At 47.9% G+C, this 20562-nt stretch overlaps 7 protein-coding genes across 7 annotated transcripts; 2 read left to right on the plus strand and 5 right to left on the minus strand.

Annotated features, from left to right (window-relative positions):
• Window positions 1-2455: 2455 nt before the first annotated feature.
• F4812DRAFT_114746 (proteasome A-type and B-type) lies at window positions 2456-4228 on the minus strand. The gene is made up of 6 exons (XM_047929388.1): window positions 3999-4228; window positions 3865-3910; window positions 3794-3808; window positions 3700-3734; window positions 3376-3616; window positions 2456-3302 (listed from the first exon to the last, which is right to left on the minus strand). The coding sequence occupies exons 1-6, from the start codon at window positions 4030-4032 to the stop codon at window positions 2984-2986; spliced, it is 690 nt and encodes a 229-aa protein (XP_047788168.1). The 5' UTR covers window positions 4033-4228; the 3' UTR covers window positions 2456-2983.
• Window positions 4229-4352: 124 nt separating this feature from the next.
• Window positions 4353-5889, minus strand: F4812DRAFT_437818 (ERV/ALR sulfhydryl oxidase domain-containing protein). Its single transcript, XM_047934946.1, has 3 exons — window positions 5290-5889; window positions 4821-5186; window positions 4353-4747 (listed from the first exon to the last, which is right to left on the minus strand). The coding sequence occupies exons 1-3, from the start codon at window positions 5631-5633 to the stop codon at window positions 4729-4731; spliced, it is 729 nt and encodes a 242-aa protein (XP_047788169.1). The 5' UTR covers window positions 5634-5889; the 3' UTR covers window positions 4353-4728.
• Window positions 5890-7200: 1311 nt separating this feature from the next.
• Window positions 7201-9097, minus strand: F4812DRAFT_114811 (subtilisin-like protein). Its single transcript, XM_047929389.1, has 6 exons — window positions 8716-9097; window positions 8477-8659; window positions 8329-8421; window positions 7766-8257; window positions 7427-7705; window positions 7201-7364 (listed from the first exon to the last, which is right to left on the minus strand). The coding sequence occupies exons 1-5, from the start codon at window positions 8989-8991 to the stop codon at window positions 7514-7516; spliced, it is 1236 nt and encodes a 411-aa protein (XP_047788170.1). The 5' UTR covers window positions 8992-9097; the 3' UTR covers window positions 7201-7364; window positions 7427-7513.
• A 3455-nt stretch (window positions 9098-12552) lies between these two features.
• On the plus strand, window positions 12553-13766 carry F4812DRAFT_114866 (uncharacterized protein). Its single transcript, XM_047929390.1, has 2 exons — window positions 12553-12632; window positions 12690-13766. The coding sequence occupies exon 2, from the start codon at window positions 12994-12996 to the stop codon at window positions 13576-13578; it is 585 nt and encodes a 194-aa protein (XP_047788171.1). The 5' UTR covers window positions 12553-12632; window positions 12690-12993; the 3' UTR covers window positions 13579-13766.
• A 308-nt stretch (window positions 13767-14074) lies between these two features.
• Window positions 14075-15875, minus strand: F4812DRAFT_461544 (uncharacterized protein; the record flags this gene model as incomplete). Its single annotated transcript, XM_047937889.1, has 2 exons — window positions 14075-15465; window positions 15827-15875. The coding sequence occupies 2 exons, from the start codon at window positions 15873-15875 to the stop codon at window positions 14075-14077; spliced, it is 1440 nt and encodes a 479-aa protein (XP_047788172.1).
• Window positions 15876-16416: 541 nt separating this feature from the next.
• On the plus strand, window positions 16417-17275 carry F4812DRAFT_437831 (DUF427-domain-containing protein). Its single transcript, XM_047934947.1, has 3 exons — window positions 16417-16727; window positions 16800-16880; window positions 16988-17275. Exons 1-3 carry the CDS (start codon window positions 16538-16540, stop codon window positions 17017-17019), a joined length of 303 nt encoding a protein of 100 aa, XP_047788173.1. The 5' UTR covers window positions 16417-16537; the 3' UTR covers window positions 17020-17275.
• A 244-nt stretch (window positions 17276-17519) lies between these two features.
• On the minus strand, window positions 17520-19470 carry F4812DRAFT_461546 (phosphate permease; the record flags this gene model as incomplete). Its single annotated transcript, XM_047937890.1, has 4 exons — window positions 17520-18178; window positions 18243-18486; window positions 18542-19178; window positions 19286-19470. 4 exons carry the CDS (start codon window positions 19468-19470, stop codon window positions 17520-17522), a joined length of 1725 nt encoding a protein of 574 aa, XP_047788174.1.
• Between the last annotated feature and the right edge of the window lie 1092 nt (window positions 19471-20562).

Below are 20562 nucleotides of genomic sequence, written 5' to 3' on the forward strand. Positions count from 1 at the left end.
AGGTAAAACACTGAAAGCCGCGGGGATAGGTGTCTTCATTCCTCAAATGATAAATCGAATCTATAAGAGCTATCCATAAAAGCAAAGATAGCAAGTGAGGTACCTATCTGTACCTAGGTAATCAAAGATGAAGTACGGTTTACGAAGATAAGAGAGATGCAATTCTTTTTTCTAAGTATTTTTATTTTTGATAAGGAGATAGCGGTTGCAGATAAAAATCGATAAAAGGAAAAATATCCAAGTCGTACAGGAAAAAAAAAAAAAAAAAAAAAAAAGGGGGGGACGGCGAGATGGCGTGCGATAGGTTGAAACTTGACACCTCGAGAAAGGATATGACATTTCTCGTTGGATAGTCTTGCACGTGTTCTGGATGCTTGGGATGGGTGGATGGGACGACAGGATCGCTTGAGACCCGGCTCCGGAGCTGCAGGTAATAATTGCGTGTTAACGAAATCGGGAATAGCAGTGAGGCGGTGCACTGTCGCGGTCAGCAGCTAATGCACGGAAAGCTCTGAGCTCGTTGGCTCGTGGGATTTTGTGCTTTTTGTGCTTTGCGCTACTCCGGTGTAATGTATACCGGGGTGGTGGGAGAGAGAGGAGATCTTTATTACAGTTAGGTAACTACGTGAGCTTAGTTGAAGGTGAAGTCGAAGTTGACTAAATTCAAGCGTAGTAAATATCCTATAGACGCCAAGTGTCTCTAGTGTCTCTAGTTGTATGAGGGGATAATTCTTTCCGCTCATTTATCATCGTGTTAGAGGTAGGCACTTACAAGGTCTCTTATGGCATCACAAGCGATATGTCACCCAATGGGTTGAAGGAGATATCAGGTAAGTTGTGCATCGAGTGTCTCTAACCTACGTCATCTGTGCTCACATAGCAATCGGACATTTGCTATAATTTCCTATTACGAGGTACGAATAGTAGTTGGATATCGTAAATACATACCTTACTATGTTATAGACCTCGGGTATACGATACGTACGGATCTCGTGTGCTAATTGCCATGGCATTTTGTTACGTACGAACGGGAGCCTTAAAGTCTACTAGTCTACGCTCCGGTCTAGTCAATTTAGTAGTTCGCCCTCGCCGGCAAATTCGGGTCCGCCCTTCGTCTAGCCCGGTCCCATTCTCGGAGTCTACGAATTCAGGGTCCTTAGCAAGCTTAGCAAGCTTAGATAGTTCTAGTATGAGCTATCCACGCTGGATGTCGATCTCAACCTCCCCATAAGCTTTTAGGAACAGCTTAGTACTTGCCTAGGTAGTTAACCTTAGGTACCTACTTACCTACATTATGCACTTGTGATCATTACGTGGTATTTGTTGCTGTCGATATCTAACCGAGATCTCATAATTCTCGAGAACCAACTCTTCGTGGATGAACGTACTTGAGGTTAGGTACCACCTACCTGAAGGCAACTCGTATGGATGGATGTAGCTACATATTCCCTATCCCGTTCACCTACGTTCTTAGGTTAGGTACGATTGGATAGATACGGTACATGTAGGTAACAGGGTAATATCATCCCGCACTCTCTATCCTGGCGCCAAGAGCCTGGCAACGGCGGGTTCTCGTTTCCCCCCTGTCTGGCACCGAGAGGCTGACGATGCGGTGTTCCAGAAGCTGAGTAAAGCAGATGTGACTTGATGGCATCATCGTAGCTTTGCGAATTTCTTCTTCTCTCCCCCTTTTTTAACCCCCCACGGGTTATTTCAGTGATGGGATAAAAAGAAACTAAAGAAATAAAACCCACGGGACAGACCTTCTGGCTAATAACCACTCTCCCCCTTGGATATACATCCCCCCCTATTCCACTGCGCAACCAAAACTCATTCCCTCTCTCACCCACACTCTCTCTTCCATTCACGCTCTCGTACTCTCTTAAAACAGCAGGATGTAAGGTTCGGAAAATTATCTTGATAATCATCAATAGGTACCTTACCGACCTATCTGCTATCGTAAAGTGACAAAATCGCTCGCCAAGACCTCGACGTTGCTTTCTCCTATCGGGTTTCGACGTTTAGCCTAAAAAGAAAAAAAGAAACAAAAAATCACGACAACAAAACGCATTATGAGTTTTACTGTAGGTTAGGTACCTACCTGAGGTAGGTGATCAATGATCACACCTTAGGTGCGTCAGGCATCGCTAGCGTAGCACTGATGACGATTAAACGAAGGCGGGAAGAGGGCTGGCTGCTGGTTGGGCGAATGTTGCAAAGAGGTACCTACCTACCTACAGTATCTATCTAAACCGTAGCTTCGAACCAGATACGCACGCTCTCTTTTTTCTAATCGCTCCGTCCTCGGACGAACACTTAACGAGAGGGCTTTCTTTCTCTCTTAGTCCAAGTTAAATTCCCTCGTAGCTCAGCTCAGCTCAGCTTACTTCGGGATCAACATTTGTCCCCATCACGGACGAAATCGTAGCACGATATCTAGGAAAATAGGTACCTAGTAGTTAAGGGGTAGTTTCGGTAAGGCCATTGTCAGATCGACCCAACCACTAGGTTAGGGGACCTTTCACTCGTCCGTCGAATTACGATTCTATTGGTAATTCTATTGGCAATATTCCCGCCGCACTACATAGCATGTATGTGACGACCAGGGCCTAAAGAAATTTGTTCGACATCGTATCTACCTACTCACCGCCTGATTGTGTGCGTGACGCCAAGGATTGGAGCTCGAAATTCCCCCAACCCTGCAGCATTAGAGAAATCCCATCCCATTCACGAGGGGTGTGTGTTACCACAGATTGAATATCTGATTACCCAAGCGATTGGAAATCTAATATGGCCCCATTGCAAAGCTTCTATTGACCTCATATCAAATCACGGCCACGTAGCTTATAGCGGCTGCAACACGTGAATCCGGTTGGTATTATACAGATATGGGACAGAGAGAAGGGGGGAGAGGGAGAGAAGCATGCTTAACCCTCAAAGCGCTATTGGATCTCGCCTACGTCGCCATGTCTAAATGCGCGATCTATTGATGCCGCACCTGGTAGTCTTCGTCGGGCAAGTACAGGTGTCGATCTGCTCCTTTCTTCGTTAGAACAACCATACGGATAACTCCTCCTGAGCTTCCATCCCACTTGATCGCCTCCCGTAAAGCACCCTTTACGAAGTTGACGGCGTCCTGCTCTTCCATTCCCTCCTTCCAGTTCGCATCACAGTAGCCATAGATGTAAGTCGAACCGGAACCGCCGATCGCATAGGCCTGTTTGTGTAGAGAACCTCCGAGGGGAATGGAGTAGACTTGACCTCCGTGTCGCTCGTCCCAGCCTGCTATAATAAGGCCCGCACTGCAGAACATAGTCGCATCAATACCCATATCGTTTCAACAGGGAGAATTAGGTGGTGAGTCTATAAGCCTACCTCAGACGGTCTTTGTTTGAATAGCAGATCTCCTGGAAGATGGCCGCAGCCGTTTGGGTAGTAGGTGGCCTGCCATTTCGCATCGCAAACAGGCCAAGTTGATATTGGACAATATCCGCCACAGCTTGCGTATCGGCGGCCGAACCAGATCGGCAGCACCAAATAGTGTCGTGAACTTGTGTCAGCTTATCCGTAACTCGGTTTGCGATGTATGCTCCGGTAGTGGTTCTCGAGTCGGCGCCTGGAAGAAGAAATCGGTGATGTCAGTAGGTTTTCATAGGTGGCTTCGTAACGGAGTACGGGGAATAAAGCTATCATACGCACCTAGAATAACACCGTCCTTGAAAGTAACGGCCATGCTAACATTGGGTCAGCTCACGATGATTCTAGGGGTATAGCTTGCTAAGGCTAAGCTCACATCGATGTTCCTAGACTAATAATGAATTCGTTAGTTCGTTGGTTGGCAGCAAATGATTATATGATACTCACTTGACCTCGCCCTTCTTTAGTCTATCCATGTCAACATGGATTCCATCTATGTAAAATTCCTATCAGCCCAGCTCTGCGCGCCCAAGTTGAACCTCTTCAGAGGCGAATCTCAACGGCCGACGGTCTTAACATACCCTCGCTCAATACGCCTCTGTTGCCGAATTCCATGTTGTAGACTTGTAACTAGAAGGAGAACTACGCGCAGTGAGTGCTAATGATTATAGTTGCAAGGAATTATCGTAAGAACAAGGTCGGTCGTTGTCGATAGGAAATGTGGTTGAAGAAGCTTAATGGATTGGTGGGTTGGTGGGTTGGCAGCTGGAACAAGCTTCAATGATTGTTTGATCCAAGCTCAAGGCAGCTCTGACGCGCAAGGCTGGGGTCGGGGGTCGGCAGCTATCCTTAGCCTTGGACAACCACCCCACACATATCACGTGTTATCTAGGCACTACGATAAGATAGGACATACCTAATTGATAAGATACTTAGTCCGTGTACCTGCATATACCTGACGTACTTCGTACATTCATACGAGATCCCGTCATTCTGGGATGTTTTTCGCCTAGGATTTTACAGGTTCTTGGTGTAATAGTAGAAAAAACAGATTACTATTCTAGACCATGCGAGAGAATATGAACTACAGCCAAGAACAATATAAGATCTATGTAGATAGCTTTTCCAGCGTCCCTCTTCATGCCAGGAGAGAGAGCCAATATAAAAAGTACCTAATATTTTGTCTCCCATTCCAAAATCGAGAACAATTCCCCAAAACTCCAATCGCTATGCTTCTAAATGTAAAGTAATGATAGGTACCTAGGTATTGTATAGGTAGGTAGGAGGTAGGTAGGTAAGGAACTAATACAATTATCCACCCTTGGTCAATCTAGAGGGCCAGAACGTTAGCACGCGAGCGACAATAGATATAATTTCTTTACGGAGAAAGATGCTGAGCCTACCCTTCTTTCTCCAACTTTAGTTCCCCTATGCTCTCCGAGCCCTCCTTTTTGTCATCTCCGCAACCGCAGTCGTAGACGGCCCCGAGGTTCTGAGGAGTACAGTCGAAGATAGGCTTCTTGAGCCTCTCGTTGACCTGGTTGTGCACGAAGCACGCCCACCCCGCCGCCGCGCCGCGTGAACTGACCTGAGGCGGATACTGGGCGAGGAGCTTCTGGAAATGCCGCGCGCAGTCGCCGCACGGATACAGGCGCGCGAATAGCTGGATGAACGTCTTGAGCGCGAGAGAATCGTCTTCGGTGGGCTTTTCGGGGAATCGCGCCATCATCGTATGGAAGAATTTCCAGGTCGAACGGCCGAGTTCAGCTCTACAAGAAATCAAGACAAGTCAGTAAAGTTCAAGCTTCGTTTTCCGGACTACAGAATACGGGAGACATGTTATATCATCGCAGGGATGGGAGGTATACGCACTTGATGGTGGCGTTTTCAAGCTTTGGAGCAATTGCGTCTCCTGACAAGAATCCGCTCGACAACGAAGGGAAGTCGGATTTGGAATCCGAGACGGCATTTTTCTTCGCATCTTCTTTTACTTTTCCTTTTGTATCCGGGACCGTGTCTACCTTCGTTTCTATTTTCGAGCCTCCTTTTGTATCTGGCGCGATGGTACCCGAAGCACCTAATGGCCGTTCGGCTAACCCTACCGCAGGGACCACCTGTCTTATTTGCTCGGTTTTGTCGCCGAAAGACGTCATAAAAGACAAAACTAAGAAAGCCGCGACCGCAAGGATGACAACGACGGAAAGATGCCTCGCCATTGTTGGACGTAGGGACCTCGAATCAGGGTTATTAAAGATGAGGACGCGGGAGGAAAGTTTGTGTCGGATCGCAATCCAGAGATCGTTTAAAGGTAAAAACTTGAACAAAAAATGCAAACTTCAAGTCAAAATCTATATGATAGGTAGCTAAAAGAAGATGATGCCGCGACGTGGCGAAGGAAAGAAGCATTAGCAAGTATAAAGAATGGTTCGATTCAGGTCGGATGTTAGCATTCAGGAGTTTGAAGGTTTCAAGGATTATTATTTCTGACTTAGTACCTAGGTATAGGTACACTTTGACATTGTATTGTACTTCGTACCACCTAGATTTCAGTCTAGGGTCCATAAAGTGGATATCTCCGGATGAGTGGGATCCACTAAGCCCGATATAGAGTTGCCAATCGTGGAAGCACGACGGCACGGGCATGTAACGAGGTACACCCAGGAACCCCCACATTTTTGGGAGATGCACACATTGGGCATGATCCATGGATGTCCATATCTCCTAGGTATGTATACAGGTACCTAGTACCTTCTTAAGAGGTACCTTTTCATAAGACAATTAGGTAGATATCATCATCTTCCAAATAACGTATTACTTCCGTTCAGGTACTACAATCTAACTCTCACCACCCATGCCCTCAAAGCAATTCCCATACGTGAAATAGGCGCTACGTTCGCCGGCTCCGCGACTACTAGGCAGATACCCCCAATTTACCTCTTTGAATACAAGAGAGGCTATGATGAACAAGACTTTAAAATATCAAGTATTGGATATGACTGATGTCTTCTGCTACGGCTTTCGAAATGATGGGGGATATCTGTTTTACCGGTTGTGGGTGCGACGGACTCATCTAGGTCAGCTTTATCACGATAACAGACAGGTACCTCATATGACGGATGCTGCTGATGTTCATGAGGTTATCGGTGGTCTGTACGAATGAACATTTAATCATATTGCTTAAATCAGATATAAAAGGAGGTAAGCATAATTATAATTCGTTCGGCATGGCTGGATCGCTCCATTGAGATGGTTATGATGATGAAGGAGTGTACACCCTCACGAAATGCCTACCTCTCGAATGCTGTAGTTTAATGCAGTCAGTTATTCATGCGTAAGAGGGCTGCGTCCACGAGGTCTGGAGGTCCGCCATCCTAGACTATAACCATTCTACGCCTGTGAATGGCTAGGGCTGTTAGATTGTTATATCCCGGTGGAAGATTTACCTTGTTAATTTGTACGAAACGTATCCATTTCCCCATAACCGTCGATCTACATCTGGGAATCCCGAATAAGGTGCGGTTCTCCGACATCATATGAATGCTGGCTCTAACGACGCATAAGAGGTAGAGAATCCCGCCCCTATATTGGAGCACGTCAATTATAATATGGATTTCTGTGTTTTAAGGACCGCTCATTTGGAGGTAGGCATGTGCCTAATGTAGACTCATTTTGCGGGGAATCTTACAGATATTTCAGGGGTTGATGAAATAGGGGGGTGAGACGAGTTTTTCAAGTGTATCAGTCAATTCTTCTGTCGCGGCTAATTTATATGGAAAATGCAAATCATGTTCGATAGGGAGGGGCGGGTAGATAGGTAGGTAACCAATGGGAGTTGTATATTTCTACCCTTCCTAGGCTATACGAATCGAATAGCCGTGGAGAACGAAAAACCAATGCCCCCAACAAACTGGTACCAGCAGCAGCTATATACCACGGCCCCTTGGTATCTAGAAAAAACAGATATCGGTAAAAAGCTAGGAGGTTAACAATATGAGGCTAGGTTAGGTACCTATCACCGCCCGTAGTCCCGTTGTTAAGCATCACCACAGCGATCCCATTACAAAATAGCCACTCAGATCCCTGCCAAACCAACCCTTTATGAGGGAGCGCCGTTGAAGGCCAACTTGTTGACGGTGCCGGAGGGAACACCGGAGAGGATGCCGCTGTTGGCGGTGGAAGCGATGTAGCTGCAGAGCTCCTGGGGGCTCTTCTTGCCCTCGAGGGCTAGGAGGTAGGCACCGAGGCCAGCGATGTGGGGGGTGGCCATGGAGGTTCCGGAGATGGTGTTCTACCAGGCAGATTAGCTTGAGCTCGTATATATCATAGACCAACGAATGAATAAACTTACGGTCCTGCCGTCGTTCCAAGTAGAGAGGACAGAGCTGCCTGTTTTATTTGTTAGCAAAGCCAATAATTTGACTCGTAGAGGTTGGGGAAGGGGGGGGGGGGGATAAGTACCAGGGGCGAAGATGTCGACAACAGATCCGTAGTTGGAGTAGCTGGCACGAGCATCAGCCGAGGTAGTAGCACCGACGGTGCAGACGGTAGGCTCGGAGGCGGGCGAGGAGTTGGCGGCGTTGGTGTTGTCGTTACCGGCAGCGACGGCCAAGAAGACACCAGCGTTGATCATGGCCCTGGCAGCGCTGTTGATCGAGGAGGAAGAGCCACCGCCGAGAGACATGTTGGCGACGGCGCCGTTGGGGCAGGATCGGGTCTTGACGTCGGAGGTAACGAAGTTCATGCCAGCAATGACGCCGGAGGTAGAGCCAGAGCCGCTGGAGTCGAGCACCTTAACGGCGTACAGCTTGGTCTTCTTGGCGACACCGTAGGTCTTGCTGCCCTGTTAGGAAGAAAGGAAAATAGTCAGCGGGCCGAACAAGCTTGGCTCAGGGGGGGTGACGGGTGAATTACAATAGTGCCGGCAACGTGGGTTCCGTGGCCGTTGCCGTCAGAGTTAGAGCTGTCGGCGTAGTTGGCCAACCAGGTAGCTCGGCCCTCGAACTCCTTGAATAGTCGTTAGTAACGTATTGCTAAAAGTTATACCGCGAGTCATGCGTACCGAGTGCGAGGTGTAGATACCGGTGTCGATGACGTAGGCGCAGGTATCCGCACCGGCGCTGGAGTCGTAGATGTAGTTGCTGGTGCCAGTCTTGTGAGACAGACGAGAGATACCCCAGGGGGCGCCGGACTGGGTGACATAGGCATTGATGCTCATGATAGCATCCTGCTCGATGAACTCGACCTGCGCAATTGGTTAGGCTCCAAGTTGGTCTTGCTAGTATAATCCGTATGACTTACGTCGGGGTGGTTCTGGAGCTGCTCGAGGTGCTCAGCCGTCAGGGAGGAAGCGAAGCCCTTGAATCCCTCAACGTTGTAGACGTGGTCGGCGTCGCCTTCGAAGGTGCTCATAGCATCATCGAGAGCGGTAATAGCAGCATTCTCGTAGAGCTTGACAATGTACTTGCCCTCGATGAGCTGAGTTCCCCGAGGCTTGAGGATGGGAGCGGGAGCAGATCGCTTAGCCGGGGCAGCGAATGCCAGAGGCAGGAGAGCGAAGAAGACGGCGGAACGCATGTTGAAGCAAGTCAAGGAGGAAGCGCTAGTGACTTTGGAACCTGGGGCTGGATGATCTGTAAGTGATGAGGGACAGAAGCTTTCTTTAAGTCGAGGGCATCGCGACTATTTATCATGGTGAGGGCCTCAGCTGAGCTTTGATATATGTCGTGCCCGTCGATCATGACCTTCCTTAGAAGGAAAGTTGCAGATCTGCTATACGGCATTATGGTCTTATTCGGCGGTATAGTCGGACAGGCTAGATGGCGATGTAGTTTGTAATGAGCAGCCCGTCAGGAAGTATTGGCTAGCCGTAATGAGGGGACCCTGATGACTTAGGCGAAGTAATTCGTACCTTATCAGGGACCCTTGCTCTTCAACCGCCCTGCAGCTCCAGCATGACATGCAGGGTGAGATCCTGATGCTATGATGGGTTGGGGAAGCGCGGTAGTTAGCAGAGCTTGTTTCGCAGGGGATGGAGAGGCACTGGTACTTTCCCACAACCGTTAGAAGGAGAGATTGGCGACCGGTATCAGCTCCAAGGGCACTTGGAATCTCTAAGCTCTTCAGGACTCCAAGCCTAGATCCGAACCGTGGATCGGAGCAAGGAAGATGTTGAGTTGCCCAAGGAGATGGTGGACTCGGGCGGCCGGTTGCAACACAGGCTAAGAGTCGAACCCAATAGCGTGGAGAAAGGGAATCTAACAGGCAGTATCATAATGTTGTATCGAACATATGCGCCAAGCCGTTACGGTTCTCGCGAAAAGCAGACTTGAGCTCGCGTCTCGTGGTGCCCAATGGGCGGCCTTCCTAATTCGGCAATTAGTCACCTTAATGGCCTCTTCTATTCTTCTTATCAGCGCTCAGAAATATATAAAGAGCCAAGAAGCCAAGACTGAGCTTGTTTTTCGTTCCAGATTGTGCATAGTATCTCGAGTGGAATCGCGCGGCAAGTCCAGCAGGCCTTTATATTATACTACAGGTAATACGACATGATGTGATCAGTTCTCGTTGCCGCAATTACCGAACAGTCGGCATTGTCGGTGGTGGTTCGTAGGTTTTTTTGGGGGTGTTTTGGGTATGTATCCAAATATCTACACACAAATGCTCATGTTCATGCTCATGCTCATGCTCATATACACTCGCAGGTATGCTATATCTTGAAGAGCATAACGTTATTCGTATTAATTATGAGCGATCAGCAAAAATGAAAGTTGAAAATAGCCTTTATTGATGAGCAAGCCACGGGTAGATATAACGTGATTGATCTGTAATATATTATATATACTTTATTTGACCTATCCTAACATTAGTTTTAGTAAATATATCACGTACGTACTGTGTATGGTATTATATACCTACTTACATAGTACATAGATCAAGTTTGACTACCTAAAGATTCCGTCAGTTCCAAGGAGTCAGGGACTAATCATCTTAGGGTTAGTACTATAGATCGAGCCCCGGGACGGAGTATTCCGATGACTACGGGGTACTTTCAAGGCAGGTCCCCTCGGTGATCACCCACAAGTACCGCGCCTGCCCCGCATTACGACGGTGCTGTATAGGACCTCTGAGGCGTCTAACAGCGAACTGGCAGATGCATGCATGAATCGTGTGGTAAGTCGATAGTACATGTGACAATTCTCAGTAGGCCATTTTGAACGACTAGCCTTGAAATGTCTACAGCAATAGCCTATAGGGCTTCTTCCCCCACAGCCCCCCTCCTCTCCCCTTACAGAAGATTCTAGCGAAGATCACACCTTCTTTAAGTAACTTCATAAACCCGTCTCCAGTCCGAACGGCATCCGGAAACGTGTACCTACCACTAGGTTTAGCGTTGATTCGGCATCACCTACTATCTCTTATTATACTACCTACTATATATAATAACCACGATAGCTCTATGAGATGTATTCATCGCCATTGTGAATTGGCAAATCCCTAAGGAGGTAGGTATCTAAAGAGATTAGGAAGTAGATACTTAGTTCGATTATGCTCTTAAGGCAATTGGCGCCGTACGAAATGCCGTCGACGCACAAACTAATAATATCCTTAGAGCTCGGTACTAATTCCGGCCAATTCACCTGTATTAGGAGGGAGAATATCACCATCAGACGGACCCGTCTGACGTGCATCATTAGCTCTCAACATCACAGGCGCGAGGCTCTAGAGATATCCCAGCTTTCCCCTTGTTCTTGTTCATGTTTTCTTTTGTTTTCTCCATCGATCGGAAAATAGAACAACGTTCCACGAGTCAGCAGCGCAACCCCAAGTGCGCGCCTAGGGATCTATAATCCATCCAAACAGGTGCAAAGCCGACGATCCGCTACCTTCCCGAATAAGGTTGAACTTCCAGCCCCATATTAGCGCGCCCCATGGGCTCGTAGGGGTAAGTAGCTTGATACGTGCATCTCAAAGTCACGCCTTTCTTCTAATTGCTATTCACAAAGGTCTTGGAGAAGCTAACAGTCCCACTACTATTAAACTAGACTCATAGCAATGCTACGTATTATGCTCCAATGTTCCTTTTGTTTAACGAACCATTACGTTTTTCTATTGAGCAAGGTCGGAAAAAACACCCCTCTTATCGTGCATCTCGTAAAGGCCGGTTTGGGTTCCACATGATAATGCATTGGAGCCTAGAGTTGCCGATATACTTGGTAAATTTTATTCTTGTATAGGGGAAGTATAACCCTTTATAGCCCAGATGATACGATTGGAACTGTCTTGGTACTCCCATCGATTATAAATGCTCAGCAAATAAGAGTTCTAGGTTAGGTAGGTAGCTGCTAAAGATCCACGAACGGTTCCAAGAAGGAAGTTTAACAGCCAAGGTTGAAAGTTAACCCTTCGTGCTTCTTTTCCAAGCTAACTAAAACCATCTAATCATTTCTTTTAGCTTATCTACCAGGTAGGTTAGGCACCTAATGTAAACGTTGTTATTCTATTCTGCAACCTTGTGGGCTAATTTATTATTTTTATTCCCCTTATTACCTGTAAGTAATTATACGACAATGTCATATTCAAAGTAAGTCTTCTCGAACTTGAATCAGTGGTTAAATTCACACCCCTGATGGCAACATAAGTGGTAGTCTTTAATCCAACTCTATGCAAGGAGATGGTGACATGATGCGTCCTGTCTTACCAGGTTTTTTTTGCAATCGGAGTTACCTGCATGGAGATAGATAAGACCTGTGTGAAGATTACGACCTAAGAATTACCATCCGAAGAAAATATTGCTTAACTGCATGTTAAAGATAGAAATTTAAACTACCTGCCTTCTAAGTTAACCCGATGATACAGTACACACTGATAGGGTCTCACGAAGTGCAACTTTAGACCTGATTGGCTGAGAGGGTTTACATCTTTCCGTGATAGGTAATTACCAAGACCTGCCAGAGTCACGATTGGTTCTACTCCTTGCAGCTCTACCATGGGGTACTATTCTAGACCCTGTTGTGCCTCGGAATAGCGGGCAGACAAAGAGATAGCGAGGTTGCAACTTTGATACAACTGTCGTAAAGAAAAGCCTGTCTAGGAGGGTTTGACTTAAACTTGCCTCCCCATAAGCGCCAAACAACGCAGTCCTATCACATAAAATACAACTGAGAAAATGAGCTGCATTTTTCTTTTTTTCGCAGCACAAAGAACATCCAGTCAAGGTATGGCCACATTGAACACCTGAACAAAGCTTCTGCGCATTAACCTCGGTCATGTAGGTTTCAAACAATACGTTTATCTTCATACTAGCATATACCCTGACGCTCAGTATGATCGTGAACGACAGCAAGGTTCGCGAAATATCATGTTGATAGAAAACACGTTTTTAGGGTGGCTTAAGTATATACACGTAGGTTATGCCACTCGAAATTGCCTATTCCTCTTCATCGTCACACTCCAGCATTCGCAGAGAGAAACATACGACACCAAAATCTAGAACGTGCAGTAGAAACCATACTTCTAGGTAGTATTACCAAAAAAAATCCCCAAAGAGTACCTAACCGCACCTAATCACCAGTCAAGATGTCTGACGAGAACGCCACCCCTCTCCCTAACGAGGAGGCCGAAAAGAAGAGTCTCGACGCTTTTTGCATAGCGGCGATTGCATTGGCCGTAATTGTCTTGTTCTTCATTTGTATCCCTTGGTTGATACCGAGAATTCGCGATTGTCACATCCAACGCAAGAGAGCTAAAGAGGAAATTAAGAGATCTTGTGCGGAACGGCTCAGGAGTGACCTCGAGGCCAATGCGCAAGCTTATCGGGAAGATCGCGAGCGGCCTGCTCAGCGACGACCAAGGCCCGTCGGTGGCGATTTCTCAGGGTTTGAGTTTAGTAATAGTCCTTACGCCGGAGCTGGAGTACCTCCTGCACCTGATACACCTGCTGTGCCCGCCCCAGCTGCTACGCCTGCTGCTTCTGAGTCGGCTTATCCAGCTGGGCATGTACGGGATAGTGTTGATGGTCCTGCGAGAGGTACCTCAGAACAGCGAGACACTGATGCCGAAGCGGCCCCTAGAACGGCAACAGAAGGAGTAAGATGGTCGTTCCATAACGGCAGAGATGAGAATGGGTTTGAGCTCGAGGAGATCGATATCCATAAAGACTAAGCATAGGAAGCCAGACGTAGAGTAGGCGACCTTCTTATTTCGGCAAGGTGAGTTAGTCTATTTCGAAGCCGTGTCTCTGTAGACATTATAGAAAAAAACAAAACTTAGAAAAAGAAGGAGGGGGGCTATTTCCCCCTGAGAGGCAAGTGTGTAATATCATTTAATCCATAAAAGACCAAATATTATCTGCACGACGATAAAAAAAGTGCTTAGCCCCCGTGAAATAATAATTCTAACTTGGAATGTTGATTCGGTCCCTCTTGCCATTTATATAGAACTCGAACTAAAAAGGGATTTAATAATAGAAGAGAAAGAACTTGTTATAAAACCTAGAATTTGTTTGGAGAACCTTTCATTCTTGGGTATTAAACTAACGTCATATTTAACACTGTCTGTTATAATACTTCGTCTCAGCTGCTCTCACGTGGGTGCAACCTACCCGTACCTTAAGGTAGGTAGATATCTTTATCCATCAGGAACCACTTCTTAGACAGACTCAGGAGCGCTCATCCACCACTTCCAGTATTTCTCCAGTCTCCCAATCGCAGGTCAATTGACCACTATCAACCCACTCCAAGCGAAGGTTCAAGATAACGTCCGCCTGACGATCGCTTTTCCACGACGAAGACGTATTCCACAGCGCCTTTTCGATCTTATGGCGTATTTCCCCGGCTTCTTGCGGCTTCGGATACGCGAGGCGCAGAACGAGCTTCTGGCGGCCGTCTTGCACGCGCAGGACGCACTGGAATCGCCCGCTGACGTCGGTCTCCGTGACGCCGCGGATGATATCCTTGAGAGTCGAGCAATCCAGTGTGGTGTTGGCAATCTTGATCTTTGTCGGCGCCTGGCTGCAGTACCTGAAGATTCGGGCGTTGTAGTCTAGCCACTCGGCAACGTCACCTACAGGGAATCGGATAAGGGGCTGCAGACGGCGTACGAGATGCGTGATGACAACGTTCCCTTTGATGCCGGGTTCTTTGATGGCGACGCCGTCGTCTGCCACTATTTCCAAAACCGCAACACAACTGGACACCCTGTATATCGGGTCGATATCGAGATTCTTCCCGGTTGAAATGGGACCTGGTGTCGCCAAGGGGCCGATCTGAGGTTTGTCGTAAAGCGGAGCGTACAGCCTAGCATTCGGGAATCCAGCATGCAATGATATGTTGATATGTTTAGGCACGGTCTTTCCCTGGTAAAGTATGGTGCGCACCGACGGTAGTGCGATATGACTTTCTACGAGGTACTCGCTAAGTCGAAACATGTCGGGGAGCGACCCGAATAAAAGATAGGGTTGGAATCTTTCGACTTCTTCTGCGATCTTACTTGGCATCTTTTCGTTTGATATAAACAGTTGGATTGCATCTTTTGGGAGGAGCATTCCGCTGGATATGTTGAGTGTATCCCAAAAGCTGATGCGAATGTCGTGAGGGCTCATGATATACGCGATACGCTTTGCTTTATCGAAATTCAGGGTTCTCGCCCACAAGTTACACCTGGTTCTGGAGATCTCGAATCCCTCTTCTTTTGACAGATGGACAATCTCGAGTTTGTCGCTAGGTCCGCTCGTGCAGTAAGTCTTCCCATTCGTAAATGGACCGGTCATCACGCTGGAAAGATCATTATTTGCAGATTCCCAGTAGTCGTCGGGATAGATAACTGGCACGTCCTCCAGAGCCGGCTCTTCGTCAGGGACAGACTGATATAGACGCTTGTAGAATGTCGAATTTTCGCGGGCAAAAATGATGGCCTCGTGGGGGTCCGAAAACCTTTCATTCTCCATAGGTAGCTCCAGGACAATTATTGGGTCGAAAGTGCGAGGAAGAAACTTATAATAGAGAGCGTCGTGGTATTGCGGCTTGGAGATTGTTTCGGTTCGAAAAGGTTCTGGGAAGCATTAGACATAAATGCATTATAAGGAGGCACTTAACCTTAGGCAGACAACTTTCGCAAATGCATATGGTCAAAGTTCTGCATTCAGGCCAGGCACTCATTTTGGTTCTTGTACTAATGATAGCGTTGCTGTGATACGCGCCGTGTAGATATGCTCCTAATCACCTTGATTGCCAGATAACAAACAGGTCAAGAAGCGAAAACAAGACGCGACAAAAGACAGGACCTGCAAGTGTCATAATGAATCACTTAATAGTTAAAACTCAGATATAAGGTATGCATGCGTGACTTTTTAGCAACGTCCCCCGGGATTCGAGAAAGTTAGCAACTTCAACCACAAAATCTTACACCTTACGCTCGCAGTAGGCAGATGTGCTGTCGCTCACACCGTTCGAGGGTGGCATCGTTAGCAAGCAAGCACGGTGGCCCTTCGTAGATATTTCCATCAAGCCCGGAACTAGACTAATAAATTCGTTTAATACTTTCTCAGAGTGTAGGACTATGATACTGCATTTTTTGAGGGTTACTTAGTGTACACAAGGGATAGATCGCTACTAGTATATGAAAGTATTGGACGATAACCCCTTAGAATACAATATCATTTGGTCTGATATTAGATGCTAACATGTAACTGTCCCCCCGTGTCAGGTATGTCAGGTATACCCTGTGATGGATATCTTATACAGAGCAAGTGTCAGGGTCGTACATATGATATATCGGGTTGAACGAGTAACACATAACCTTCTGCATAGTATTCTCTTGCGAGGGAGCTGGCTACCCCTTTTTATATAGACGGTATAGCCGGTCTATCCCTGTAACCCCATGTATCGAGAATCCTTCTAGAACGCTTCTAAGCGGACTACCCCGCAATACAGCAAGCATCTCATCGCCAATACATATAGGTTAGGTACATAGAATAATGATATAAAAACCGACATTGTGCCACCACCATAATCCCAGTTCCACTTCTCATAATAACCCTTACCCACCCAGCTCCTCATAAAAGCCTAAAGCGAACCATTAAAAAGAAGAAAAAGAAAAGAAGTAGGGCAAATACCCCACAGCCATGCCGTCCGGACACGTCCAAGCGACAGTAAACGGCACCGTAGTCGCCGAGTCGGACGTCTACGAGCTTGTCGAGGGCAACGTGTACTTCCCGCCGGCGGCCATCCGGCCCGAGTTCTTTAGCAAGACGGACCTGCGCACGCATTGCGGGTGGAAGGGCGATGCTGAGTATTACACCGTCAAGGTCGGGGGTAAGTGCATAAATTACCTGATATTCGCAATAGACAATAAATATGATATGTATTGACAGACTACCTGTTTAGACACCGAGCTCGCGAACGTGGCGTGGTACTACCCCGAGCCGTTCGACAAGGCCAAGCATATCAAGGACTACGTTGCTTTTTGTAAGTATTGTCTCCTGCTGGGTTATTATAGTATGCTTTACCTATAGTGCCCGAGACGCTGCGAATGGTATAAATGAATAAATAAATAAGTCTAATGCCGGGGATAGATAAAACCAAGGTAGACGTGACAGCAGTGTAATTCTATAAGTTGCTGTGCGTAAAGGCGGAAGCGAAGAGGCGGAAGCGAAGAGGCAAGAGGTAGTTGGCGGAAACGATATGACTCGTCGGGTAAAGATTTATATGAATGCTACGCTCTGCAGAGCTAACTACAAGAATCGAAAGCGCGCCTTGTTACCTTATTACCTAGGCCAATGGGGGCGGTGGGAGAAGGAGAAGATCTAACGGTTGAACTTGGGTATATATTAATCTACCTATATCGATACTAACAACAACACATGGGGAGACCAAATGCATGTTAGGTATTCGTATCGGTGTAATGAATTACATGCCAAACCAATTAAACCCCCCTTTCCTCTTGCATGGCAGCTAGACATACTCGTCTCTAGGTACCTAGGATATAGAGCCTTGCCACAGCAAAGCCGACCTACACGACTTAGTCACGGCGTTCTCCGCGTTCACGCATGGGGATAAATAGAAAGAAAAATTCGGCAAGAAATGGAAAAGAAAAAGGTCCAAAAATTATAGCGACTCCGCGGTCTTAGTCTGACTGCTCCCCTCCGCACCCGACACCGGCGGCGGCGCATACTGGTCCTCTCCCGAAAGCTCCTCGAGGGTCTTCCGCTTGGTCTCGGGGATGAAGATGGTGGTGACGATGCCGAGCAGCATGAACAGGGCGTAGATCTCGAGGACGTGGTCCATCCAGGGGGCCTCGTTGTCCTTGGTGGCGCCGCGCGTGCGCAGGATGGAGATGGCGCCCTGGCCGATGATCGAGCCGACCTTCCCGGACGCGGCCGAGATGCCGTGCGAGGTCGACCGGTAGCGCGTGGGGAACACCTCCCCGGGCACGATGAAGGTCGTCATGTTGGGCCCGAAGTTGAAGAAGAACTGCGCGAGCACGTAGATGGCCAGGAGGCCGTTGCTCGATATGTGGTTGTACGCGAAGCCCATGACCACGAACAGGATCGTGAGGATGATGAACCCGCCCATCTGGATCGTCTTGCGCCCCAGCGTGTCCAGCGTCGCGACCGAGACCCAGTACCCCGGGACGGCGCCGGCCAGGACGATGATGAGGTTGCCGATGGCGGTGTTGTACAAGATTTCGTAGGTGCTCTTGGCGTGTTTAGTGGAATACCCGATTACTTCTAGAATGACGGCATTGTTCAAAGATAGACCGTAGACTAGGGTTGAGTGTTAGCTTGTTATCCTTCTAAACGCGAATGGATCCCAGGGATAGTGACTTACATGCAACATCAAGCATAAACCATGAGCCAGCCGTACCAAATAGAAGAAGACCGTTCTTGGGGATGGAGTAGTGGCGGCAGAAATCACTCCAGCTAGCTTTCGGGACGGTCATCTGGGTCTGGGCAGCCTCACGGGCTTGTATGCGAGCAACGTCGTCAGGGTGGCCTTCACGCTTGCCGGATATGTAGGCTTTAACATCATCGGCGGCCTTTTCGACGTCGCGACCGATATCGAAAGTGTAACGCTAATACTGATATTAACATATTTCGTTTGTCACTTCTCGGCATAAGATGGCTTACAGGAGTTTCGGGTATAGTTAATCTGTAGTAGAGAGCAATGCAAGCCGGGACAGCACCGAAGCCGATGAGTGTCCTCCACATTTTGTCGACCGCAACAGCGCAGTAGCCGTTGCAGTGGGTGGTATCCGGTGCGGCGGATAGCGCCTCCCTGAAGCCCAGGGTAACGAACAACATGACAAAAGCGCAGACGAGCTGGCCAATACCTTGCATGGCAAAGACGGCGCCCATCATAGCTCCTCGCCATTTCGTCGTAGCAAACTCGGACGTAATGATGCTGGATAGTGGGTAATCTCCACCGATTCCGACTCCGAGGAGCACGCGCCAGAAGATGATGAGACCGACAATGTTGACCGAGGGAGAGCCGGAGCTAAGGGCCTGGCCGAGGGTGGCGAAGATGATGATAATCAGCTCGAGACCATACATGCGCTTTCGTCCGACGCGGTCCGCGAGCCAACCGAAAACCAATTGACCGACGACGGTACCGGCAGACGTCGACAGCTTGATAGCGTTATCGGAGGAGGTAGGCAGTTTACCAAGCTGCGGATAGTACACGATTCCCAGCATAGTATTTAGCAAGCTGACGGCAAAGATGTCGTACGAATCCGTGAAGAAACCAATACCGGCGACGATGCAAGCCCTGCGTCCCGACTCGTTAGCTTCTCGCAGTAAGAGCTACCTTAGGTACCTTTGCGACACGGGGAAAATATTATGTACCTACCTAGGTTAGGTAGGTTAGGTACTTACCTCACATGGTACCATCCGAAGGGAGCCTTGTCGATCTCAGCAAGCGCGAGACGGCGGCGCTCGTTGGGATCCTGAATGTGCAGAAAGTCATTATGAAAGTTATGATAAGCGTTGTTGCCGCCGGAAGTTTTCGAGGCGAACGCCTGGTTCGCCGTAGGAGAATCTGGCGCGGTGGCGTCAGCCATGGTTATGGGTTATGGGATGAGGAAGACACTTGTTGTCTGTGCTCTCTAGGTGTGGCCGATCTAATATAAAGTGATTAAGGTTTTAAGATTCCGCAGAGCTTCTCACTGGTCGCAAGGGAAGCAAATGACAGTCAATAGATGAGAAACAAGGGAGGGGTCTGTCAACCCGAATAGGGACTTGATGCTGACAGCAGAAACCAAAAAAGCAGATTTTATGTCTAGCTGAAGGGACGTGCCATGCTTTTGTATCTTCTCGTAACCAAGCTCTGATCCTAGCTCTTAAGGCAACCCTCGATTGAAGGCAAGCTCTTTGTGACAGGGGACACCGAGTCAGCTAACCAACAACATGCGAGATGTATTTTATTGTACATACGTACAAATACAGGGACAATACATAGTGTTAGGTACCAGGTGGAAGGGTGGGCCGTAATGCTTCACACAGCACACAGTAGGACAGGATCCCAGGTGTTATTATAATACCACCACTCCGGGCGGTCCCTCCGGAGCTGCTTCGCCTATTGGTAGTCCTGTTTAACATGAGATAAAAACGCGGGCTGCAAGGATCAATAACTGTAATGCAATTTGGGTTGCAGTATCGTAGACCAGACCAGACTTCCAATGAATAATTGACCTATTACGTCGGTGTCTACAAGCAGCTTCAACTACTACCTATTGCACATAACAATGCGTATAAGAAGGGCGGTTGGACTTTCGAATCATGCTTGACATGCTGGGCAGACTCGAGTACGCCTGCAAAAAATGTTTGAACTTTCCTTGATTCTACTCCTCGTACATCACTTGGCTTGCCCCGCCCCTTCCTCCCCTCCCTCCCCGGCGCGGTGTAAATACGGTTAGAGACAAGGCGAATATGTCAATTATTTTTATGTAAGATGACGGTCCAACGCGTGGGAGGGTCTCGAGGTATCAGACCAGGCTGGGGAGATTTAGTCCTTACCATTTCTTAACTACGGAAACCCTCGTCTAGGCATATTCCGTACATTGGGACCATGTGGTTCCCGAGCGGGCAAACATCTAGATCGAGATGGTAGATCCTTTCGGGTGCACGTTTTCAAAGGGAATTCCGTCTAGCGT

Source organism: Daldinia caldariorum (assembly GCF_022478825.1).
Source record: "Daldinia caldariorum strain CBS 122874 unplaced genomic scaffold F4812scaffold_14, whole genome shotgun sequence".
Taxonomy (NCBI): Eukaryota; Fungi; Ascomycota; class Sordariomycetes; order Xylariales; family Hypoxylaceae; genus Daldinia; species Daldinia caldariorum.